Raw genomic sequence first — 27,450 nt, 5'->3', positions numbered from 1 at the left:
CCACCCGAACGCCTCCCTAGGGAGGTGTTTCGGGCACGTCCGACCGGTAGGAGGCCACGGGGAAGACCCAGGACACATTGGGAAGACCATCTCTCCCGGCTGGCCTGGGAACGCCTCGGGATCCCCCGGGAGGAGCTGGACGAAGTGGCTGGGGAGAGGGGAGTCTGGGCTTCCCTGCTTAGGCTGCTGCCCCCGCGACCCGACCCGGATAAGCGGAAGAAGATGGATGGATGGAAATTTTAACACACACACACACACACACACACACACACACACACACACACACACACACACACACACACACACACACACACACACACACACACACACACACACACACACACACACACACACACACACACACACACACACACACACACACACACACACACACACACACACACACACACACACACACACACACACACACACAAGCCAATATGATTTTAATGAATGCCATCATTTGTACATTAATTGTAAAAAGCAAAACAATATATATATTTGCTATCTTAAATGTGGGGTTGGCCAGTAGTGGGTGCCAGACGTGTCCTGAGACATCAAGTCACTCAGATGGGACATCTGCCGTTTCCCAGCGCTTCCTTGGCTCCCTTCAGGGTTTCTCTCTTCACACACTTCCAGTAGCCAGAGAAGCCATTCTGTGGATGCACCTGCACATGTTTATCATACAAAATAGAGCTGGAATTCTTGAAGCAATGCAACCGTGACTAGCAGAATGACATTATTGTGAATACCTGTAGGACATAGTTGAAGTACATAGTGTGTACCTGTATGTGCAAGTAGGGTACAGTTGAAGTACATGGACAAAAATCCTTCAACAAGCATCCTATTCAATTAATCAAATACATCACAGGTATCCCATCAAGGGCTGGCTATGGAAAATAAGGGTGTGGCAGCCATTAGGTATTTTTATTTTGTAAAAAAAAAAAAAAAGGCTAAAACTATGTATTGAAATAAGAAAAAAGCTTGCATGGCAGTTTTGTATTGCATTTCTCCAGGAAGACCAAGTGTTCCCAAACAGGAGACTTTGACAACAAAAGAGGGTCTTCAAGCTATGGCTTCTTCTTGTCATTATAGTTAGCAATGACTCTTGCCGGCCGAAACTTGGCTGCAGTGTATTTATTTACCGAGTAAACGCTATAAACACTTCCTTTGGATGTGTACCAAGTAGGAATTCCAAAAGTTCTGTACCTGAAATTATTATCCTGAAAACATGTTCTCATTACCTTCCACATTAAGTTTTAATTTAAAATTTTATTTTTTTTAAATAAACATTTTCCTTTTTTTTTTCTGGTAATACTATAATATGCCACGACCCACTTCTGCGCCACATTGAAGCTTCTCATGAATACCAATTTCTGCATCTGCGGACATCGGCGTTATCGCTCAGCAACAAAGACATTTTTGCACGCTTACAGTGGCACCAATCAAACACAGCGATGATCACCTACCTTGAGGCCCCGCAACACTCGATCTTTCATCACGCCAATGAACTCCTTGTGGCTCAGACAGTTGTCCCCGTCCATGTCGAAGAGTTTAAAGACCGTGTCCAACACGTTCTCTGACAGGTCGTGACCTGTGGCGATCCTTACGGCCCGCTTGAACTGGGCTACATTCATAGGATGAAAACAATGTCTAAGCAGACGGTTGGGAGAGATTTTGTGTATTGGAGCTTAAAGTGAGGTCTTTACCCATTCCCACGGGACGGTTGGCTTCACTGACCATCTTCATGGAAATTGCAAAGTCCTCCAGATTGTTTGTGAACAGGCAGAAGGCTTTGAACTCCTCAAATGTGATGCTCTGTGAATGATGGTACACTTTGGTGAGTAAAAATACCAGTTCTTTATGAAAATATCCTCAAACTACTTCTGTTGTGATCTGGCGCCAAGCGGGCATGGTACCCCTTAATATAATCTGCACACATGTTTGAGTACCTGGCCAGCAGGGATCCTCTTCCTCATGTTTTCCCAGTAGACTTCGTTTGCTTCTTCATTGGTGTAGTGGAGCAGCCACTCGGCAAAGTCTTCCCGTCGCATAGTGTCCATTCCTTTGGAGAACTGAAGGAATTCCATCTCCTGGACTTCAGCCTGGAGGTCCTCCATGAACCTGCCAGACACACATGACGTGCACGGTCACATACAACAGCAGTCGAGGACGAGACGCACGGGAGCAGAACATGCGAGCCAAACCATGCAACATCTTTAGAGAAACGTCCAATATGGTCTTTCTGACGTTCTTCAGAGAAAGACAGTTGATGGCTGAAAGACTGAAAATAATCCATCGAAAACACGGCAGTATATTCACGCAAGTAATAAAGAAGAGGAAAATCATTCTTCTGTGAGCTGATGAACGACCGCTAACAAAGCTCCCTGGTGGTGTTGGCCGTCAGCGGGTACAACCAGGCCAGCGGGGACAACACACCCTGGCTGACAAGGCTCGCAGGGGGACGGGGAAAGAGAGGACGGAGGATCAACCATCTTACCAATGGCAGTACAGTAAAATAATATTTTTTTTAAATAAATACAACTAGGGATGTGGGCAATATGGCCTAAAATCTATATCATCATATATATTGCAGCCTCCTGCGATAACTATATATATCGCAATATTTTATTTGGTATGTAAATGATAATAAAACCATTTCAAAACGTGTTACAATGGCTCATAATTTAGCTGCTGACGTATGCGGTAACATATTGTATCATTTCCAGTTGTATTATTTTATTAAAAGTATTATTAATGTGCTTGTTAATTTACTGTTTCTATAAATTGTCCCTAGTGTGTGAATGTGAGTGTGAATGTTGTCTATCTGTGTTGGCCCTGCCATGAGGTGACGACTTGACCAGGGTGTACCCCGCCTTATGCCCGAGTGCAGCTGGGATAGGCTCCAGCACCCCCACGACCTCGAGAGGGGCAAGCGGAAGAAAATGAATGGATATTTATACTTCTGTTGAAATGTAATAAACACTTATTCTTCTGTTTGGATACTTAACATTAGTTTTGGGTGATACTACAAATTTGGGTATCAATCCAATACCAAGCAGTTACAGGGGCAGCATTAGTCATACCAATGCAGATACTTCAACATTTCTAAATCATTGAATGATAAAATGTTTTGATCGCAGTTACAATTAGATTAAATAATATTTTTAAATAAGAATTTTGATGACGATGTAATTCAAATATTCAAAATATTTCTTAATACTGGTTCTGATTTAGTTTTTTGCCCTTAAAGTCCTTCTGCGTCCAGGGACTTATCTCCTGTGTTTATAAACAATACCAAAAACGACAAAATATTTAATATATAATAGAAAATATCCATTTAATCATTGTACAATCGACTATATAACGATATTTTACGTAGAAGCATTACTATCGATATTTGTATTGATCTGTCCAACTTTGTTTACATTCAAGATCTCTGGCTTGCAGGTAGCATAACCTCATACAGTGTGTAGTGTAGCATGTTTAGCTATTCCTCGTCCTCCAGAGATACTTGTAAGTGACATACTTTATTTACCGCCATGGAGGCGGGGATTGCTGACTTAGAAGTGGCTTTACACTGTGGAGGGAAGTTAGCGGCTAGCAAAAAGTGCCTAATTGTTACCATTAGTGTTTTTTTGCTATTGGGGGGGGGGGGTTTATTTTATATATTTATTTTTTTTGTCATAAAAAAATACAATCATGTGTGCTTATGGACTGTATCCCTGCAGACTGTATTGTTATATATTGATATATAATGTAGGAACCAGAAATATTAATAACAGAAAGAAACAACCCTTTTGTGCGAATGAGTGTGAATGAGTGTAAATGGGGGAGGGAGGTTTTTTGGGTTGGTGCACTAATTGTAAGTGTATCTTGTTTTTTTTATGTTGATTTAATACATTTAAAAAATAAATAGAATATTTTTTTTATGTCTTGTGCGGCCCGGTACCAATCGATTCACGGACCGGTACCGGGCCGCGGCCCGGTGGTTGGGGACCACTGCTGTAAAGCACCTTGGGCTCCATCTTTATGTAAGGTGCGATACAAATAAACCTTGATTAGTCGACATGGATTATAATGACATAACAATAGTATTAAAAACTCTATCATCTGCCAAATTAATATAATTTGTCTTTTCACCCTTTTTTACAAGTTATTTACGAAGGAGATTGCATGGTACCACACATTACCTCCATTTATGTACTGCCCAATTTTTGTAGGATTACATATTTGACAAAAACATCCCAGCCAACAAACTAGTAAGCCACTCGCTGGTGACTCGTCTCTGTATCTTTTTTTAGAATTGTGTACGGTTGCAAAAATAATCCCCTATGGGGCCTAAGAAAGTTGCAAATGCCACTACCTTTATATGTGAAAAAGTTGTGAAACACTATTGAATTAAAGAAATAACTCATAGCAAAGTATAAAGGTGGCGTTTGTGTGGCTCACGCCTCCTATCGTCCCTCACCGCTCATCGCCATCTTTGCTAACAAAAGTCATCATTAAAGTGATGTAAATGTTGATTTATCATTAATATATATTTTACACTGTATTCGACATGTACATATATTATAAAATGCAGGGATGTGAGCCCTGAAAATTGCGAAAAAACAAACCCTTAAACATTTTTATTTTAAATCAAGACTACATTTCCTGTAATTGGGCGCATTTCTACACAATATTTTACATTTACATTTATTCTCATCTACAAACGTCTTTTGTCTGTTTTGACACTTACATATCCTATGTAATGTACCACATAACATTTTTACTAACATTATTATCATTGAAAATGTAATGTAAAATTCTATAAGGTGCATGCGAAAAAAGTCAGAAAACGTTTCCCATTTGGCGAATCTATCATGTAACCACGCCCCATCGGGTAATATACTTCCGGTGTTGTGACCTCTGTTAAAATTGTCAAAAATATACCTTCTCGCTGGCTACTAATAAATACTCTAGACATCCAACTAACTGTGTTCGGATTGTAATCATCCAAAAATGATTAGCCGCAAAGTATTGTGACTTGGATAGCGAACGGAGGCAACAACAAGTAAGATAGCTAGGTGGTTAGCGTACTAGCAAGCTTGTTTCGGTGCTCCTGATCGTCTCCCTGTCCTGCAACTCAGTGCAGAGTTTAGGCAAGAGGAACAGCGGGTACCTGCAGCTGAGGCGAGCGTTTTGTTCAGTTCGTATTATTTCTTTTAAAAAACACTGAATTGATATTTTGACGCTAAAAATAATGTTTAAAAACGCTTTTGCGGAAATTTCACATGCCTGAAAATGCGTTTTGTGTTCATATTTGTGGCTGTCTGAAACTAGTTTATTGGATTTACTTAATTCCTTAGGAGAAAACGGCTTCTGGCCTTGCATCAGAAACACAAACCAAGGACATGCATGTCCTATCTTTTAGTACGATGTAACACAATTGTATACCACCTCAAAACACAAACATACCTACAAAAACATGTGACAATGTGAAGGCAGCATTACCTAACGTTGTGGATGGTGATATAACTTGACATCGTGGTGCCAACTCCAATAAATGCGTTTACATGTGAAATGTGTGTCATTACTTGTGAAACTCTTGATATTGCAGCTTTTTATCTCCCCTTTTTCCAAAGAAGTAGGCCTGCAGAGTAGTGTTCACATGCTCCACTTCTTCCATTGGGTTCTGCAAGCGTCCACAAGATAGAACATCAACTAATTTGAAAAACAAAAACATTGACGTGTGACATGGAATGCTGACAGAACAAATACCTCTGTGCTCTCCTTTGGAATCCTCCTCTTACTTTTTCCAATGATATTCTTGAGCTGCAAACACATGAACACATACTATGGAAAACATTCTTTAAAGAATGATTTTTGCTATATTGATATAATCATGGAATAAATATAAATATGTAAGGCTACAGAGATGCAAACACAGTGTGAGAATCCTCCTCTCACCTTCCAACTGTGACAGCATCAGTGCAGAGCATCAGGCAGCATTAAAAATGCACAAATTGCGACATTTGAGATCACAATAACAATCCATCTATTGTAACAAGTTTTAATACAACATGGTGCAAATAGCATGTGATATAGTACCATAGTTATTGGCAACTTCAGCTGTCTTTACCTTCATGAACTCCTTTTTGTCCACATGCTCATTGCCATCCACATCCAGCATTTTGAAAGCTATATGAAATCCTGTCCGTGGCTCTGCAACAGCAATATTAGTATCAATGTCCATGCCTAAATAAAACTTCAACCTTACTTTGAACACCATTCATCAACATTTTTTTAATTATTAAGAAAATTGCATCTGATATCATTGATTAAGTGTTACAGTGAAATAAACAACGAAAACAAACAAAGACTTAGGCTTTGTCTACACAAACGCAAATATTTTATAAGGGCATATTTTTTGTCAACACAAACTTAAGTTTTTGCTCCTAAAAACTAACGTTTTAGAAAATATGGCTCAAATTGAAAATAACAAAAAACGGCTTCAGAATTCATGTACGCACCGGTAAAACTGAGCTTTTTGACTTGCGGCCTAAGAAATGTGCAACATTATCTCTATTAAAATGGCAGTTGGCAATGTGTTTTAAAGGGAAACTGCACTTTTTGGGGGGAATGTTGTCTATCGTTCACAATTATTATGAAAGACATGACGACAGATGTATTTTTTAATGCATTCTAACTCGTAAATAAAAGTCAGCTGACAGCGGAGCCAATGGGAGGTCCTCTATTCCGCCCATAAAACCCAATAAAAAAAACCATCCAAAAAGCACCAACAATACTCCTTTTAAATTTCATGACTTGAATATTAATCAAGTATTAGTGATATTGTTATTATAAACGCAAACGCAGACAAACTATTTATAGCAGCGCCATGATCACTAGCGTGTGAGCCTATGTTTACATAATCTTAAATGTAAACTGCTTCCTCGCTTCCTTTGCTCGTGAAAGCTTATTCTATATCACAAATCACGCTTCTCACCTTGATAGTAGAAGGACGAGGATGTAATCTGACAAATTGGCACACTTCGACAGCCAATTAAGACCCGGAAATGGCAAGGACGACACGAAAAGACGCTTGGTTCCACCCCCTTTTTTTTGCAAGCATTAGGAGTTATTTTTCATCTAAAAACGTGAATATAACAAGATTCTAGCAGTCGGCATCCTAAAGACAGCAGACATCACGCAATAAGTAATTTTTGATTTTATTTGTTGGCTCTTATGAAGTCTGCAGTGAGTAATAATCAGTGATGATGTTGGAAAAAAAAAAATGAACGTCGTGATGCGTTTTTGAAATTAATGATGTATATAAATACTTAATGGAAGTGTTTGGATGTATGTTAAGGGCTTTATAGGCTGAATAGAGCGACTCCAATAGGCTCCATTGTAAGCGGACTTTTGATCGCATTTATTTACTATTTAGAATGCATAAAAAAAGAAAAACATATTGTGTGTTCTTGTCTTACATAAGGATTGTTAATGATAGGCAAAATTCCAAAAAAGTGCAGTTCCCCTTTAACACTCAGTCAGAGCAGGTGAGCGGAGGAGCGACCAGTAACAACGCTGCGCTTTCAAAATGAAAGTAACATCAAATATCTCAGATATTGGAGACAGACAAATGCGTCAGTCTCCAATATTGTCCTCCCCTTTCGCAATGTAATAACAGCAGTACGGTTTTAAACGCACGCCGAGACTCCACGAAGGCAAAGCGAGTGGAAAAACAAATGAAGCGATCGGCTGCAGCAACCCTGGAAAAAGTTAGTTAATGTTACCGTATTTTCCGGACCACAGGGCACACCGGATTTTAAGGCGCGCTGCCGATGACCGGGTCTATATTCATATAAAAGGCACATTGTATTATAAGGCGCATTAACCCTTGAGTCGACTTAATTCAAAACTACTACGTTAAGCCTCCTAAGCGATTGAAAAATGGTTACTTTAAACACATTAAATTCTTCCCCAGCGTCAGACTGATCTGTAGATATTTTGTATATGTGTAATGTTTTTTTTCAGGTTTTATGCTCTTTTTGTAAAAAAACAAAAAAAAATTTTATGATGGGGAAAAAACTAAATATGCATAATTTCCAAAAAACAGTTGCAAAGTGAAATACTTTAGATGAGGTAATTACAGCCTTTAATAAGTCAATAATTCATAACAAAAGTGATTTTAATGCATTTTTATTTTTGGAACTATGACAGTTTTCTCCCAAAATTCACACTATCCCTCCTAAATGGTCACACTAAAAAGAGTGTTATCATGGTGTACGAGTGCAAATTTTCAGGACTTATGCAGAGCCAAAATACAGAACAGCAGGAACCAAATAGGTAAGAAAGGTTGGTTTTGCATAATAGGTCAAAACAAAACGCCAGATGTCGTCTCCAAATTGGTGTCCTTACACACAGACACCAAAATAAAACCTGTATGTTGAAGCACAGTGCCTCTGACTATGGTAGCCTTAATGTGCCAATAATACATAAAGTGTTGCGGCTTTGTAGGTTACCAAAGTTGTACTAAATAATTTTGATAGCTTTTTGAGAGCAGTGAGTAATGTTATATATTCTCAATGAAACATCAAAGTTTTGTGCTTGCTAGAGTCTTTTATTGTGTGCACCAAGTTATAAGACGCACTGTTGATTTTAAATAAAATGTTGTTAAGTGCGCCTTATAGACAGAAAAATACGATAATAATGTTAATGTTTCAGTTCGGCATAATGAGTTTTGTGCTCATACACAATGGCCTCTGGTATTGATGGGAGCGTGCTTCAAGAGGCTATTCTCTGTCGCCGCGGTTGTGAAAGTGATTGATTTGACATGCAGCAGAGCCTACTTTTTAAATGTTAATATTGCCGACGATCACCCTCATTCTTTTTTATCTATTTTTTCCCCCTACTTTGAGGAAACTACAAAAAAAAACAATTTAGTTATTGACTTATGTCAGGGGTATCCAAAATGCGGCCGTGGGGACCATTTGCGGCCCAGAGTTTTTTTGTTTTTTATTGGCTCATGACACATTCCAAAGTCAAGTAACCCCGACATACTGGATTAGAATTTGCACAAATGAAAAGAAAACAATAAAATGGCAGAAATCCCCCCACAAATGGGACTTAAAAAAACAAAATGGCCAACCTGTGTGTCTTTCTGTTTATGGTCTTTATGATTTCCATGCATCCTGTCATGATGGACGTGTACAAATTACTTGCAAGATATCTTAAGTTTGAGTGCGCCAAAGCCCTTAAAAAGGTTTTAGTTGACTGAATAATAATAATTTTGCTTTATTACACCTCTTACACGGAGCTAAAATGTGGATATTTTGTTCGGATAGTTTATCTTATATTAGCAGACCTACATTGTATTGGTTTTTGTATCTTTATTGTACAAAATACTGTATATAAAAGGGGACCTGCCTCCTTCAATATTTCAGTATGCAGCCCTTGTTGTAAAAAGTTTAGACACACCTAATTTATGTATTTTGTGCAGTGCTAGACCCATAGTATGCACAGTTGACCAAAACATCTAAACATTCATTCAACAGAGGCGAAGTAATCCCACTTTCGCAGTCTTGTTTGCCACGCCTTCATGAATGTCCAGACGGATTCTTCCCTGATTCTCCGCAGCTCTGACAATCTTGATGTTGTCCCCATGTCTCTTAGATGAGACCTTAAATCATAGGGTAACTTTTGTGACACGCCTCTTAACGTGGGAGTCAGGATTATGAATGGACAAAACGCACATTACATCTAGTGCAGGGGTCACCAACCTTTTTGAAACCAAGGGCTACTTCTTGGGTACTGATTAATGCGAAGGGCTACCAGTTAGATACACACTTAAATAAATTGCCAGAAGTAGCCAATTTGCTCAATTTACCTTTAACTCTGTTATTATTAATAATTAATGATATTTATCTTTGTGGAAACACTGATCATCTTAATGATTTATCACAATAAATATATATAGAAACAGATAAATATCAATATGCAACACTTTATTTTTATATTTTCTCTAAGTGCACATTTTTCAAATTGAACATTTTCAAATGATCACTTCTAAGACAGTCTTGTGAAATCACAATATCCCATTTTAACTAGCTAGCCACTAACATTTTTTAACAAATCATGAATTACTTTGCACCATGTTTGTACAAATAATAACTCATGTAAAATACAAAAGTAAACTCTCAAATTTTTAAATCATGTCACATTTTGAACTGGACACCAAATCTGTTATCTGTTTCTTTGTCAGTTAGTGGGAAGCTGTTAACTAGTGTGTTGTACTCTGGTGTGTAACTTGACACTGCAACTCTGAGTGAGTCTTGCAGATGTGCATCAGTGAGGCGTGTTCTGTGTTTGTTCTTGATGAAGTTCATGTCAGAAAAGGCTGATTCACAAAGATAATATTTTTCCTCATTGTTTGCGGAACCTTCTTAATCTTTTGGACATATTTTCACAGCAATCTGGCCTTAAGCTTAATTATGATAAATGTAAAATGTTAAGGATCGGAAATCTAAAGGGAACATCCTTTCGAATGGAATGCAAAGTGTTTTGTTTATAAATTATATGCAATCTGTTGTGTTCCCTAATTTTTTTCTGTGTACATGAATGAAGGTGTGTGTTGCTGAGTCCGACTTGGACATTATCTGGACTGGGCCTGGTTTAAAAAACCCTTTAAAAAAATCTAATTTCATTGACAACCTGGTCTGTTGAAGATAAGGCCCTTTTTAAAAAAAAATTAATAAAATAAGATAAATAAATAAAAAACATTTTCTTGGATAAAAAAGAAAGTAAAACAATATAAAAATAATTACATAAAAAAATAGTAATTAATGAAAATTTTAGTGGACCAGCAGCCTATACAATCATGTGTGCTTCAGGGACTGTGTCCCTTGCAGATGTGTTGTCTATGTTGTGGGAACCAGAATATTGGTAGCAGAAAGAAATAACCCCTTTTGTGTGGATGAGTGTGCATGGGGGAGGTTGTTTGGGTTGATGCACTGATTGAAAGTGTATCTTGTGTTTTCTATGTAGATTTAATTTAAAAAAAAAAAAGTTTTATTTTTTATTTTTTTATGAACAGGCCCGCGGGTGACTCATCTGGTCCTTACGGGCGACCTGGTGCCCGCGGGCACCGCGTTGGTGACCCCTGATCTAGTGAATGCCACTGGTGTGGATTGAAAAAACATGAACACGAGTGAAGGGAAATGTGCGCTTCAGAAAATGTGTGGACATTTCCCTAACCAGCAATGAAAGTCAGATAGTTAATGTAATGTACTCAACTTACTTGTCAGAATAGTCAGCAAGAAGAGATATTCAGTGTAGGAAATCAAACCTGCATGACAATAAATGAAATCATATAATTGACAATTACAGTTGGATGATATAAAATACATGGACTGCCAAATAAAAAAAACAAATAGAGCAGATGATTTAAAATTGAATGCCCTTGAAATTGCACAACTTGGAATTTGACCACAAAAAGAGGAAAATGATCACAGTGGTTTTAAAAGGTGATAAGGCGTATTATTATTGTGGTTATTAGCGTCAACATTTAAACAACTTTTTCTTGATAACCACACCGTTTTGCTGTGGTTCTTTTAGTTTTCTGGACTACAGGCAGGCCAGTCTAGTACCCGCACTCTTTTACTACAAAGCCATGCTGTTGTAACACGTGCAGAATGTGGCTTGGCATTGTCTTGCGGAAATAAGCAGGGGCATCCATGAAAAAGACGTTGCTTGGATGGCAACATATGTTGCTCCAAAACCTGTATGTACCTTTCAGCATTAATGGTGCCTTCACAAATGAGTAAGTAACCCATGCTTTGGGCACTAACACACCCCCATACCATCACAGACGCACTTTTTAAACTATTCTAGTGGCCTTCTGTCTGTACAAAAAGTGCACTTTAATTTAGTGTTGTTTTGATATGTCATCTTAGTGACATCATGCACAAAAGTGCACTAATAGCTTGTTTTAAAATGTCTGACAATCTTGCACTTTCTGTTTTGAAATTACAAGAATGTTCGTGCCACTGCTTAATAACTGTTTAATAAAAACAGTTTTGGTAAATTGACTTAGTTGTGATTTCCCTCTCTGCATGAAAGTTTAAAATTAGCATATATTAATGCGGTATGAACAAGAATGTTTTAATGTAGACTCATAGAATCATCATACTAATCAGTGGTCTAGTGGTTAGAGTGTCCGCCCAGAGATCGGTAGGTTGTGAGTTCAAACCCCGACAGAGTCACACCAAAGACTATAAAAATGGGACCCATTACCACCCTGCTTGGCACTCAGCATCAAGGGTTGGAATTGGGGGTTAAATCACCAAAAATTATTCCCGGGCCCGCTGTTCCCCTCACCTCCCAGGGGGTGAACAAGGGGATGGGTCAAATGCAGAGGACAAATTTCACCACACTTAGTGTGTGTGTGACTATCATTGGTACTTTAACTTTATAGTGGTGTGATTATATGCATAAAGTGTTAATTCAAAACTAAGGCAAAATATTGAGATATATATCGTGTATCGTGACATGGCCTAAAAATATCGAGATATTAATAAAAGGCTATATCGCCCAGCCCTACAGTTCACTACACAATATTACAAAACTACACTACTTAACAGTGCTTTTTAAGCAACTTCAGCCATGCAGCAATAGATCCAGTACAAGTTAAAGGCTTTAATATTTCAAAACATGATTTGAATCATGAGACATAATATCTACTGGTCAACAGCAATATATACATGAAACAGGACGTTTGTTACAGCACTCGTGTTTCCACAAGAACATATGTTGCTATTCCTCATCTACTGACTACTTTCATCCTCTTTACAGCCTCACGAGTCAACCTATACTATAACGCATTACAAACTTGACCTCTCTTGAATCATTCAAAACAATTAACTATTTGATTTTTCTTCGCTTCACATGCAGGTTATCTTCTCTAGCTCCGAAATCATCACCACTCTGGAGGCGCACTCGGTCTGCTAATGTGGTTAGCTTTAAGCAGCTAGCTGACCACGGTGCACCAGGGAGAGGCCCAGTTAGCAGTTTTGTACGGAGATCCAAAAAAACCCCCAAAAAAAACACTTTGGCTAGAAAAGTAGAAGAATTCCGCTAAATAGCAGACATCTGGGATGCCTGACACTCGATAAACCTAAGGATTTACAGCTGAATCTAATTAATTGACGGGGGCTGTAACCAACATAGCCGAACAGGCCACTTAAACCAGATATTCAGTCGCATCGGCTTATCGTTAACAAAACTAGTTGTGAGTGGAATTACGATACAGCCACCACATTTCTACTCAAATTTTTTTGTGAGCAAGGGCGAACCCGGATACGCCAAATCCATATGTGTTGTTTTTTTTAAGGCCACAAATAAATAAGGAAATGGGAAACGCAGACGTGTGTGTGGGAAGCGCTCTCGCAGGAAGGAAGAGCCTACAATAGCTTGGCACAAGACATGAGGAAAATTACCATAATCATTCTGATTAAGATTTAAAATCAATTAATTGTACGGCCCTACTTAAAACATTGCCTCCACAGTTATGAAAGTTTTATGACAGCAAGAGTGAACCACCACTGACACAGAAAGGATTGTCTTCCACATTCGAGGGTTCCATTGTTACAGTACAAATTCAACTGTTAGATCAGAGGAATAAACACATTGAAAGTTATTAAAATATCAACATGAATGATTTGTGATCAACAGTAACATAGTACAATATTTTGTTTGTACTTATGCAATGACAATCCATCCAACCCTGTTTTACTCACATGTGACTTACCGTTGTCTCCCCACAGCCTGAACAAAGAATTTCCAGGACGAGCTTTGACGCCAGCGGCCACCATCTTATCCACGTCCTACAAAAAGGCCAAAGATGAAACTATTAACCACCCAACAGTAACCCATGTTATTTACTTAGCTACCAATTTTTAGAGTAATACACTTACTTCTTTTGTTAGGACTCTCTTTTGCAGTTTTCCTGAGGAAAGATGATCAAAAACATTTACACACTAAAATAGATTTTTTTTTAGATAATTAATAAATATTGGAAAAAGCTCTATTGCAGGTACAAATAATATGAAAAATATATCTTCTAGTGATTTTTCCCCCAGACAGACATCAGTGGGATATTTAACCACCACAGTACCTCACCAGATGGTGCTACGGTAAAGAAAAAGTTGTTTTATGCTGATGCATTTTACACATTTAGAACAGAAGAGAGACTTATTGAGAAACTAATTGTACGAATAAGAGTTTATCATAATTTTCTTTAAAATCTTGGACAAGTGTATCTCTCCTAGGGCTGGGCGATATGGCAAAAAATTATCACAAATAATATACATATATATACTGTACATACATACATATATGTATACATACATACATACACACATACATACATACATACATACACGCATACATAAATATATATACACACACACACATACACACACACACATACACATACACAGTCGTGGTCAAAAGTTTACATACACTTGTAAAGAACATGATGTCATGGCTGTCTTGAGATTCCAATAATTTCCGATAACAGCTCAATTTTTGTTTTATCTGACCACAGAACTTTCCTCCAGAAGGTCTTATCTTTGTCCATGTGATGTCAGATGAAACAAAAATTGAGCTGTTTGGCCACAATACCATACTTGCCAACCCTCCCGTTTTAGCGGGAGAATCCCGGTATTCAGCGCCTCTCCCGACAACCTCCCGGCAGAGATTTTCTCCCGACAAACTCCGGTATTCAGCCGGAGCTGGAGGCCACGCCCCTCCAGCTCAATGCGGACCTGAGACTGAGTGGGGACAGCCTGTTCTCACGTCCGCTTTCCCACAATAGAGGCTTTGCCTGCCCAATGAACGGAGAAGTTAAACAGGACAATACTGCCATCTAATGGATAGCCAACGGAAGACTGAAATTCAAGTATTTTTGTATTTTTTTTCTATGTAAACAAAATAAAGATATATATAATATATATATATATATATATATATATATATATATATATATATATATATATATATATATATATATATATATATATATATATATATATATATATATATATATATATATGAAATACTCGAGTTGGTGAATTCTAGCTGTAAATAACCACGCCCCCACCACCCACCCCACCCCCCCCCCCCCCCCCCCCCCCCCCGACCAAGCCCCCCACCCCCACCCCCTACCTCCCGATAATGGAGGTCTCAAGTCTCAAGGTTGGCAAGTATGCACAATACCCAGCAATATGTTTGGAGGAGAAAAGGTGAGGCCTTTAATCCCAGGAACACTAATTCCTACAGTCAAGCATGGTGGTGGTCGTATTATGCTCTGGGCCTGTTTTGCTGCCAATGGAACTGGTGCTTTACAGAGAGTAAATGGGACAATGAATAAGGAGGATTACCTCCAAATTCTTCAGGACAACCTAAAATCATCAGCCCGGAGGTTGGGTCTTGGACGCAATTGGGTGTTCCAACAGGACAATGACCCCCAAACACACATTAAAAGTGGTAAAGGATTGGCTAAATCAGGCTAGAATGAAGGTTTTAGAATGGCCTTCCCAAAGTCCTGTCTTAAATGTGTGGACAATGATGAAGAAACAAGTCAATGTCAGAAAACCAACAAATGTAGCTGAACTGCATCAATTTTGTCAAGAGGAGTGGTCAAAAATTCAACCAGAAGCTTGCCAGAATCTTGTGGATGGCTACCAAAAGCGCCTTATTGCAGTGAAACTTGCCAAGGGACATGTAACCAAATATTAACATTGCTGTATGTATACTTTTGACCCAGCAGATTTGGTCACATGTTCAGTAGACCATAATAAATTCATAAAAGAACCAAACTTCATGAATGTTTTTGTGACAAACAAGTATGTGTTCCAATCACTCTATCACAAAAAAATAAGAGTTGTAGAAATTATTGGAAACTCAAGACAGCCATGACATTATGTTCTTTACAAGTGTATGTAAGCTTTTGACCACGACTATATATATATATATGTGTATACTGTATATATGTGTGTGTATATGTATATATATATATATATATATATATACACACATACAACTTATACACACTTTTTTCTGCTGTAAAATGATTATTCTTTTAAATCAGTTTATACACTTTTGCAGTTAATTAGACGCATAATTTAAATTGACTTAAAAAAACTAAACTAATATTTGACACATATGCAATTTTATTTTCAGAATGTCATACACTAACTTTTAAAAAATGTTTTCCAGAGCATGTCTTTTATTTGTTCAAAAAGTTTTTTTTTATATAAAGTACTGTCATGGTGTATTTTGAAGTGAAATTTGCCATCTGGCACACTAAATGTTGTATCCTCACTCATCTTTCGACGGACATAAGCATTGACCTGATCACTGACCGTATAAATCCGCCTTTCAGGTAACCTTTCGCGGCTTAGGTAATTTATGCACTTAATCTGTGTTTATACATGATTAATTCAATAGGGTCTAGTGATTAATAGCATGAGTTTAAGCATTAACTTAGACAGCCCTAATTTCAACCAAAACTCATGGTGCCAGGGTAATTAATAATGTTGGGCTTGACTGTATATTAAGGTGGTGTGGATCAATGATTATATATAGAGTACAGTACCACAACATTAGGTAGCTACCATATGTTGCATGCCGTCATTAAACAGTAAGTACAAAAAAATACAATGCTTACGATCAACATTCTCCAACATCACGGAGAAGAGGAAGTCTCTCGGTGTCATGTAGGGCTCGTCTTTGTAAGCAACTGAGGCAAACTGGGTAAAACGCCTTTTTCTGGCTGACATTTGGGGAGCAGCAGCCTCCTGAAACAGCACAAGATGTTTAAGCACAATTTCAACTTCCAAGTACCTCCTGGAACTTATGAAAACGCCTAGTAATTGTTGGCTGGAACCATTGTAGGCCTCTAGGGTGTAATTTATCACATAGGTGTTGCACAGGGAATTTGAAAAGTTCCTGCGTTGGAACATTCTTCTCTGAGAGGATGGCTTACTTTGACACTGTGAACAGGCTTGTCTAATCTAGACTAGGGCTGGGCCGATAAAACAATATCAATAAATGTAGCGTTAGACAAGTAATCGATATCAATAAAAAAATGTGTTTGATAAAATGTTCTATATATATATATATATATATATATATATATATATATATATATATATATATACGGTATATATTTTGATCGATAAAACCGAAAAGAATGAAGCATGGTTGGTTGCATTAACAAAGGCACTCGCGGTCTGTTAAGAAGAGAAACTAAAAATTAGGGCAGCAGAGAGTGAAAAAATTGTCGATAAAACAGGAAAAGTCACCTCAACAGTATGGCAGTATTTTGGATTTTTTCAAACGGACTTAAGGAAACAACAGGTAGGAACTAAAGTGCAAGACTGTATAAATAAAATAAATATAATCAAGGAAACAAAATATAACAAATTTGCTACTTTAAAATAATAATTTGGTCCAATTAGGGATGAAACGGTTAACGGTATAATGATAAACCGCGATATAATTCCGGACGGTAAGTAATAACGTTACATTTTTAAATTATTGAAAAAACATAATTTAATAAATGTATTTTTTGCGACACTGCTCACTTCCTGGAAAAGCAGCAGCTGCAGGGCTTCCGCAGATGGCACATACGCACTAGCGCTGTTTGCAGTGGCGGAAAACAACATATGGACCTCGCTCTTGAGATGTTGCCCTCCTAGTAAACGGACAACATCTGAAGTCTGGACTTATTTTGGATTGGTAAAGCATGCTGAAGGTAAAATAATTTAGGATAGTCAGCCCATCACCAGAAAATGCAGGAAAAAAGTCCCTGCGAAGGGAGGCAACACTTTCCACATCACCACCATCCTCAACAATACATTGAGTGCAAAGTAGATGAATGCATGATGGAAAGTGTTTAAAAATTAACATGTCATCAATGGTCTGTCAAACGTTCTTATAGTTGCACTTAAGTGTTACATAAAGCTACTTGTTATTGGTCGCTACCGGTGGAACGAGTAGTGTGTGCACACGACACATACTATAGCAGGGCAAAATGTACTTCGATTTATTGTTTTGTGCGGTTAATGACTGCTTCTACTTTACGTTACTGTTAAGACTTAGTGTTAAAAACAAATCTTAGCAAAGACACTGCAACATGTTTTGTTTTTACAAACCCCTAAACCTGTGAAGTTGGCACGTTGTGCAAATCGAAATAAAAACAGAATACAATTATTTGCAAATCCTTTTCAACGTATATTCTATTGAATACACCGCAAACACAAGATGTTTAATGTTTGAACTGAGAAACTTAAAAATTTTTTTGGCAAATAATCATTAGGCAGCACGGTGGTAGAGGGGGTCAGTGCATCTGCCTCACAATACGAAAGTCTGGGGTTCGATCCTGCGCTCGGGATCTTTCTGTGTGGAGTTTGCATGTTCTCCCCGTGACTGCGTGGGTTCCCTCCGGGTACTCCGGCTTCCTCCCACCTCCAAAGACATGCACCCGGGGATAGGTTGATTGGCAACACTAAATTGGCCCTAGTGTGTGAATGTGAGTGTGAATGTTGTCTGTCTACCTGTGTTGGCCCTGCAATGAGGTGGCGACTTGTCCAGGGTGTACCCCGCCTACCGCCCGAATGCAGCTGAGATAGGCTCCAGCGACCCCCCGTGACCCCAAAAGGGACAAGCGGTAGAAAATGGATGGATGGATGGAAATAATCATTAACTTATAATTCAATGGCACATTGCAAAAAAGTTGGCACAGGGGCATTTTTACCACTGTGTTACATGGCCTTTCCTTTTACAACACTCAGTAAACGTTTGGGAACTGAGGAAACCAATTTTTGAAGCTTTTCAGGTGGAATTCTTTCTAATTTTTTGCTTGATGTACAGCTTAAGTTGTTAAACAGTCCAGGGTCTCTGTTGCCGTATTTTACACTTCATAATGCGCCACACCAGTCTAGTACCCGCACTCTTTTACTATGAAGCCACGCTATTGTATCACGTGCAGAATGTGGCTTGGCATTTTCTTGCTGAAATAAGCAGGGGCGTCCATGAAAAAGACGTTGCTTGGTTGGCAACATATGTTGCTCCAAAACATGTATGTACCTTTCAGCATTAATAGCACCATGTCTCGGGCACTAATACACCCCCATACCATCACAGGTGCTGGCTTTTGAACTTTGCGCCTATAACAGTCCGGATGGTTCTTTTCCTCTTTGGTCCGGGGGACACGACAGCCACAGTTTCCAAAAACAATTTGAAATGTGGACTCGTCAGACCACAGAACACTTTTCCACTTTGCATCAGTCCATCTTAGATGAGCTCGGGCCAGCGAAGCCGGCTGCGTTTCTGGGTGTTGTTGATAAACGGCTTTCGCCTTTCATAGTAGAGTTTTAACTTACACTTACAAATGTAGCAACAAACTGTAGTTACTGACAGTGTTCCTGAGCCCATGTGGTGATATCCTTTACACACTGATGTTGTTCTTTTATGCAGTACCGCCTGAGGGACCAAAGGTCACGGGCATTCAATGTTGGTTTTCGGCCTTGCCGCTTATGTGCAGTGATTTTTCCAGATTCTCTGAACCTTTTGATGATATTACAGACCGTAGATGGTGAAATCCCTAAATTCCTTGCAGTAGCTCATTGAGAAATGTTGTTCTTAAACTGTTCGACAGTTTGCTCACACATTTGTTCACAAAGTGGTGACCCTCGCTCCATCCTTGTTTGTGAATGACTGAGCATTTCATGGAAGCTGCTTTTATACCCAATCATGGCACCCATCTGTTCCCAATTAGCCTGTTCACCTGTGGGATGTTCCAAATAAGTGTTTGATGAGCATTCCTCAACTTAAACAGTCTTTTTGCCACTTGTGCCAGCTTTTTTGAAACATGTTGCAGGCATTAAATTCCTAATAATCTCAAATTTACAAAAAAATTACGTTTACCAGTTCGAACATTAAGTATCTAGTCTCTGCAATCTATTCAATTGAATATAGGTTGAAAAGGATTTGCAAATCATTGTATTCCAATTTTATTTACGATTTACACAACATTCCAACTTCACTGGTTTTGTACAACTGTAGCATTAGGGTTTTTGTGTCAGTCAGATTATAATAATAATTAGCAGCCAATAAATATAATAATACATTTGCTTTCCCCCTATTTGCAGAGTGGGCGTGCAGCGGACAAGTTTGATGCCCCAGTTACATTGATTGATTGATTGATTGATTGAAACTTTTATTAGTAGATTGCACAGTGAAGTACATATTCCGTACAATTGACCACTAAATGGTAACACCCAAATAAGTTTTTCAAATTGTTTAAGTCGGGGTCCACTTAAATTGATTCATGATACAGATATATACTATCAAATATATACTAACATCATAATACAGTCTTCACACAAGATACAGTACATCATCATCTACCAACATCACAAATACACATTTTTTTAACCTCAATTAACTTTGATTCGTGATCATCTTCTTTGGAATAATATACTAGCTTTGTGTTTTACCAACTTGCACTTTATTAAACATGTAATTGAACAGCTATTGTTAGGGATAATACTGGTTATTTGCATTGCGTCCATGTAGAAATATATCATCATCAGTCTTAACTTAACTGGCTAATAATGATTCTTGATTTTGTAACTAAGTGACTATGAATGCATTAGACGTTGACAACCATCGTCGATAACGCCCTGTAAAACTTTTGCATTAGTATTTAATATAACAACATGCATACATCACTTGACATTTCAAACAGCCGTGTTAATAAATACAATACTTATGTCTGTCTTGGTAGTCAAAGACGGAAATAAAACGTTTTTAATACTCACTTTTTGCTCTTCCGCTTGAGCTACGACGATAGGCAAACTCGTGCTGTTTACATGAAATGGGAAATAATAACAAATGACTCCAGCCCCAACAATTGTGCCTCCAATGGCAGGTCCGACAGCTCGGTGCCATGTTAAACCTTTTAGAGACCTTGAACCCCGGACAGAGTTTCGAAACACGTTCGCTACTCTTCCAAGACAAGCCATTTTCTCATCGATAGCTGGGCCACAAGTAGAGACGAAGGAGCTGCTAAAGTATTATAAACCACGCCCCCATGTGGCGGAAGACCTGTCTTTAAGCGTGTTATGATTGGTGCTTGGCAAACCGGAAAACCAGGTCACGTGACGTATAACCGCCTACACGGAAAGCATTAAACTTGTTTTTTCTCCTTTATTGTACCATACATTATACAAACAAATAAAACACTTGCAAATCCGATATGTAGTCAATAAACTACATGAAAATACAACAATAATGAAGTACGCACATTACTACAAGACAATAAAACTTAATGTAAACAATTACAAAACTAAAAAGAAAAAAAAACAAATGAATAAAATAATACTGATTGAAATAAAAAGCAGGACCTGTCTAAATTCAGCCAAATCTGTGGTATCACGAACAGATACTATAGAATCTTGGTTAAATGTATATTTTTGAGATCTCTTTTGTGTTTATTGATGACTTTATTTAACATCTATATGCTCCCACTAGGACAAATCATGCAAAATAATAAGACTGACCATCATTGCTATGCCGATGACACCTAAATCTATGTAGCGCTATCACCAAATGACTATCGCCCCATAGATCTTCTGTGCCAGTGCATTAAGCAAGAGTTCAAATCCTAGCCGAGTCATACCAAAGACTATAAAAATGGGACCCATAACCTCCCTGCTTGGCACTCAGCAACAAAGGGTTGGAGTTGGGGGTTAAATCACCAAAATGATTCCCGGGCGCGGCGCCGCTGCTGCCCACTGCTCCCCAAGGGGATGGGACAAATGCAGAGGACAAATTTCACCACATCTAGTGTGTGTGTGACAATCATTGGTACTTTAATCTTTAATCTTAATCAAACACTGGATGTGCCAAAATTTCCTACAACTAAATGAAGATAAAACTGAGATAATTGTTTTTGGTGCCAAAAAAGAAAGGTTTAAAGTCATCCAACACCATCACTGTCCCTGAAAACCTCAAATAAAGCCAGAAATCTTGGGGTTACTTTAGATTCTGATTTACATTTCGACAGTCACATCAAATCAGTAACAAAATCGGCCTACTATCGCCTCAAAAATGTAACAAGACTTAGAGGGCTCATGTCAGCTCAAGACTTAGAAAAACTTGTACATGCCCTTATTACCAGTAGGCTAGACTATTGTAATGGTCTCCTTGCAGGTCTTCCCAAAAAAAACTGTCAGGCAGCTACAGCTTGTTCAGAACGCTGCTGCTAGAGTTCTAACAAAGACCAAAAAATGTGAGCTCATTACACCAATTCCTAAATCCTTACATTGGCTCCCTGTACATCAGAGAATTGATTTCAAAATCCCCCTGCTCACATATAAATCACTACATGGTCTAGGGCCGAAGTATATCACTGACATGCTCCCACTATATAAGCCCTTTAGATCACTAAGATCTTCTGAGACCAATCTGTAAGCGGTTCCCAGAGTAAACTCAAATCAAGGGAGCGCATCATTCAGTCACTATGCAACAAATAGCTGGAATAAACTTCCTGAAGATGTCAGACTTTCCCCAACTCTGACTACTTTTAAAACTAGACTGAAAACTTTTATGTTCACCTTAGCTTTCAGCTAAATCTTTTAATCTTCTAACTTTTAACTTCCGCACTGTTTTTATTTTTAATGTCTGCATTTTAATTTTGCTTTTATTTTCTTTCATTTCACTTTGTTGTCTGTGAAGCACTTTGAGTCTGCCTTGTGTATGAAAAGCGCTATACAAATAAAGTTGCCTTGCCTTATTTCCCTCCAACATCAGTTTTTGTGTTGTGTAACTTGCGTTGTTTATATTGTTACCATTCTTGATGTTGTATTTTTATTGTACATAATATACATAAAATATACATGTACATATTTTTATATTATAGGGCTGCAATAATTAATTAGTTAATTTAATTAGAAAAAAAAATTATATTTACATTTTGTTGCTTCGATTAATAGTTTCATGAGCGTAATTAATACACGTTTATAAAATCTGGACTGCATGGAGTGGCCGGAATATTAAATATGCAGACATGTAAAACCGAAGTAGATATACAACCCAATAATAACCTCAAATCACTCCTTTCAACACTCAAAAAGCAATGCAATAAATTAAGAAATAAGACAACCAACCTGACTAAATCCTTAAAAAAAATTACAATAACGACAAAATAGAGGAAAACACAAATAAGCCACGTGAGCTCTGGAAAATCCTCAACAACCAGCTTCCAGGCTGCAGCCAGAAACTTAAAACCAGACTCACCAACATCAACATCAAGGAGGGTGACTCCCTCATTACAGACAAAATGGATGTAGTAAGCAGACTTAACACCTTTTTCACCAGCATAGCCACAACTCTAGTCAACAAGCTGTCCCACCACTCTGGTCGCTTTGGTGTTGAACACATTAAAGCCTTCTACAGAAAGCTAGGAATATCCAACAACGATTTCAAATTAGAAATGGTCTCAGCTGACGAGGTGCTTAAAAAGTTGAGCGCGCTCCACCCAAACAAGGCCACCGGCCTTGACAATATCCCCTCCAGATTCCTCAGGGACTCTGCCACCACCATTGCCCCAATCATCACGCACATAATAAACCTCTCAATTACACAAGGCCAAGTACCTAAATATTTCAAGATAGCAAGAGTAACTCCCCTCTTTAAAAAAGGAATCAAATTAGAACCTGGCAACTACTGACCTGTTTCTATTCTCAGTTCCATTTGAAAGTAATGGAAAAAATAGTTTATGAACAGGTCGATAGTTACCTTGCCACTAATAAACTCATGTACAAATTCCAATCCGGCTTCAGAACTAACCACTCCACTGACACATGCCTTCTCTATCTGACCGACCACATCAAACATGAGGTGGACGCGGGCAAATACTGCGGCATGGTCATGCTGGACCTTCAGAAGGCCTTTGACACCGTTAACCACGATATACTGTTGGATAAGCTCAGAGCAATGGGATTTGATCAAACCTCATCGAGCTGTATGCAATCTTACTTGGAGGGGAGGAAACAGGTGGTAGAGGTGAACGGCACCATGTCCCCCCCCTTTCAGTAAGCTGTGGAGTCCCCCAAGGCAGTATATTAGGGTCTTTACTTTTCCTAATATACATAAACGACATGTCATCAGCATGGGACTGTGAATTGTTCTTGTTTGCGGATGACTCGGCTGTGCTGGTATCCGGCAAGGACAAGTCACAGGTAGAGAAAATCCTCAGTGCTGAATTCTGTAGAATTTGCACCTGGCTCGCTGACAACAAGCTATCCATTCACTTGGGTAAAACGGAATCCATCCTGTTTGGGTTCCACATCAACCTTAAGAAAGTCAATGACTTCACTATAAAAGTGGGTGACATTGTTATCAACAGGAAAGATGAGGTCACCTACCTAGGTTCCATTCTAGAGGCTAATCTTTCCTGTGATAAAATGGCAACCAAGGTAATCAAAAAGGTCAACCAACGAACGAGATTTCTCTATAGAATCTCCTCTCTGGTCAACAAAAGCACCATGAAGATTCTAGCGGGAACTCTCATTCAACCCTTTTTCGATTACGTATGCACCTCCTGGTACCCTAGCACCTCCAAAAACCTCAAATCTAGACTCCAAACATCCCAGAACAAGCAAGTCAGATTACTTCTAGACCTCCACCCCAGATCACACCTCACTCCTACCCACTTCTCCAAAGTGGGCTGGCTCAGGGTGGAGGACAGAGTAAAACAACTTGCACTGAGCCTAGTCTATAAAATCCGCTACACCTTCCTGATACCGAAGTACATGTCAAACTACTTCCTTAACGTAAATGACCGCCATAACCACAACAACAGGGGGAGCTCCACTAACCACGTTAAACCCAGATTCCGATCTAACAAAGGTCTTAACTCATTCTCTTTCTATGCCACATCAATATGGAATGCACTCTCAACAGGTGTAAAAGAAAAGGCATCTGTATGCTCCTTCAAAACCGCACTAAAAGAACATCTCCAGGCAACTTCAACCCTAAACTAACACCCTCCCTTCCACATCCTACCTCCAAATTTAATTGGTCGGAAATACTGATTTGTTCTGCTACTTGCTGAAAGAAAAAAATAATATTAACATAGATTCATACACTAAAGCAAAAAATGTCTGCATCGGATGGAGTTTTTATGCATTTAGACAAAGGATGACGCAACCAACCTTAAATCAAGGCAATGTAAATGCCCAGGGATGTTGAATTCTGGCTCCTCCATTGACGGTAAGACCTCTCTCATCACAGGCTACATGTACAAAATTATATTATCTTTAAAACCTATTGTATGGTCTTTCTTTACAGATGAATCTATGTCAATGTCAAAAAAGCTGCCAGCCCATGATGGTGCACATGCCCGCAAGCCCTGCATGTAAGTACAGAGTTATGCATATATTTAGGAAACCTGTCAATCAAGTCATATTTCTCAGCTTGGAGATTACATTAATGATTAATAACTGACTGATATGTGTTTGTGTGCCTTTTTTCAGGTCAGGAAATATGTCTGTCTTCACCACCTTCATGTAGGTTTTTTTGAAATCATCTTTTGCAAATACCATGTGTTAAAAAGCCCACCATAAATAAACCGTGCAACATTCATATAAATTTCTTTTCAGACGAACCAACGCCACTCAAACCTGCAGCAGGACTTCTCAAATCCCAGTTCGATCTACCAGTTACCCAAAGGTCATATCTGTAGAGATCCTTGCATTCCAATGAAGGTGCAGTTGTTTTGTATTTTTCCGATATAATTTCTTGACCAGGAATTGTAAAACTTCTTTAACTCTTTTAGGCACGCGACCGGACAGGCTTGAGAGCCATAAGTACCTAACACACAATTAGTTTACCGATACATAATGTATAAAAAGTAGAATGAACACAAAAGTCCCTGTAGTCTTGGAAGTTTACATGTCCTGGATGATGACGAGGATGGACGACTTGGAGGCTACGGTGAAATCCCTGATTGCAGGAAGACCGCACGTCACTTTAGCCTCCTCAGCAAAAAGATAACTTCACCATGTAGAACTCTAGCTGAACTGGAGGAGCTAGACAGGAGTCTGACTCAACCAGAGAAGAGGAATGCAATGGTAATTAAGTGAGCATAATCCAGCATGAATTACAATCTCATAACTGAACTGATTTATTTTAACAATTAGATTTTATAAGTGTGTCACATTCATCTCCTTTGTATAATTGTGTTTTTATAGCCTGCGGGGCAGAAGGTCTAAGATGGAATTCCAAAACTTGATCGTCTGCAAGATCATAACAGGCAAGTGGTAAAATATTGGTCACGACAGTTTTATGCCAAGCTTGATTGACGAGGCTTTGATGAGTAACTTTACTTCATTTTGACTTCTACTTTAGCGGCGTGTCTTAAGAACTTCTCCGACCACAAAGAAGCAAACTTCGAGTAGACCGTTGAGCAAACTCTCAAGTTCAACCCACACAGACGGAAAATTCAAAAATCCTACTTGTCTTGTTTCGAGTGCGTTCATAATAATTAAGTACATTGGAAATATTTCAATCTCTTCTGGTGATCAGGAAGTTTAGGGTTGGTGGTACGGGAATTGGTTATGCTTTAAAAAATTGTTGACAATCTTCTTGTGTAACAATAGTGTTTTTTTCTTTTCTTTTTTAGAACAGTAGAACAGTGGAGGAAGACAATGGGCAGCAGAACACACCAAACCAGCACAATTATTTTTGGCATAATTTTTTTGGCCCCCATTTTTATTGTAGGACAGACTTTTTATGCCGATTTTTGTACACATTGTCATTGTATTTTTATATACTTGTATTCCTCCTATATACAATTTACATAGCCGTGTGGAAAGGGGGTGTGATCAGCGCGCTTGCAGGAGCAAAGGTCACCGCCTCTGTCCATGGTGCTGAAAACAGAGCGCCATCAGACGGGGGCGTGGCATGTGCTGACGGCGAGACACAGCTGGCAGATAATTAGATTGCACAGGTGGTACGTGTTAATCTAATCATCTGTTGTCTTTAACAGTGAGCGGCCGGGTGCAGGAGGGGGAGGAGGATACGGACATGACTGAAAAGTCATGTTCTGGGAGCGAAACCTATTACTGGAAAATATTATCATTAAAAACCTTGTTAAACCTGCACCCTGGACTCTTGTGCCGTGTCTTCAGTGGAACTGCTAGGAAGCGACTTCCTCAAGCCGTTTCCTGTAATTTGTGTAGTTTGTTTTATAATAAAATTGACAGATGTCCTGCCTGTTAATTCATTACTGACAATATGCTCATGTACAATAAGTTACAAGTATTAAGTTTATACTACCAATATGTTTATAAAGGTTGTGAGGGTCAATACAACCATGGAACAACAGTCAGA

The 27,450-nt window shown here is 38.7% G+C and overlaps 1 protein-coding gene and 1 long non-coding RNA gene across 4 annotated transcripts; one reads left to right on the top strand and one right to left on the bottom strand.

Annotated features, from left to right (window-relative positions):
* Window positions 1-431: 431 nt before the first annotated feature.
* On the bottom strand, window positions 432-21,148 carry micu2 (mitochondrial calcium uptake 2). Of its 2 annotated transcripts, none has more exons than XM_062048315.1 (12): window positions 20,874-21,148; window positions 16,715-16,844; window positions 13,959-13,990; window positions 13,793-13,868; window positions 11,285-11,332; window positions 6,125-6,207; window positions 5,764-5,817; window positions 5,580-5,677; window positions 1,953-2,124; window positions 1,710-1,818; window positions 1,470-1,627; window positions 432-668 (listed from the first exon to the last, which is right to left on the bottom strand). In XM_062048315.1, the coding sequence occupies exons 1-12, from the start codon at window positions 21,075-21,077 to the stop codon at window positions 567-569; spliced, it is 1,266 nt and encodes a 421-aa protein (XP_061904299.1). In that variant the 5' UTR covers window positions 21,078-21,148; the 3' UTR covers window positions 432-566. The 2 variants fall into 2 exon arrangements, with proteins under 2 accessions (XP_061904299.1, XP_061904300.1); XM_062048316.1 differs by having other exon boundaries at window positions 432-656; window positions 20,874-21,147.
* A 3,585-nt stretch (window positions 21,149-24,733) lies between these two features.
* On the top strand, window positions 24,734-26,371 carry LOC133650726 (uncharacterized). Of its 2 annotated transcripts, XR_009826281.1 has the most exons (5): window positions 24,734-25,474; window positions 25,593-25,625; window positions 25,719-25,823; window positions 25,895-26,189; window positions 26,310-26,371. It is a non-coding gene; the product is annotated as an uncharacterized LOC133650726 (long non-coding RNA). The 2 variants fall into 2 exon arrangements; XR_009826280.1 differs by lacking the exon at window positions 24,734-25,474 and having other exon boundaries at window positions 25,522-25,625.
* The last annotated feature ends 1,079 nt before the right edge of the window (window positions 26,372-27,450 follow it).

Source organism: Entelurus aequoreus, linkage group LG05, assembly GCF_033978785.1.
Source record: "Entelurus aequoreus isolate RoL-2023_Sb linkage group LG05, RoL_Eaeq_v1.1, whole genome shotgun sequence".
In the NCBI taxonomy this organism is placed as follows: domain Eukaryota; kingdom Metazoa; phylum Chordata; class Actinopteri; order Syngnathiformes; family Syngnathidae; genus Entelurus; species Entelurus aequoreus.
The sequence above is the reverse complement of the archived record's forward strand: the minus strand, read 5'-3'. Positions and strand labels throughout refer to the sequence as shown.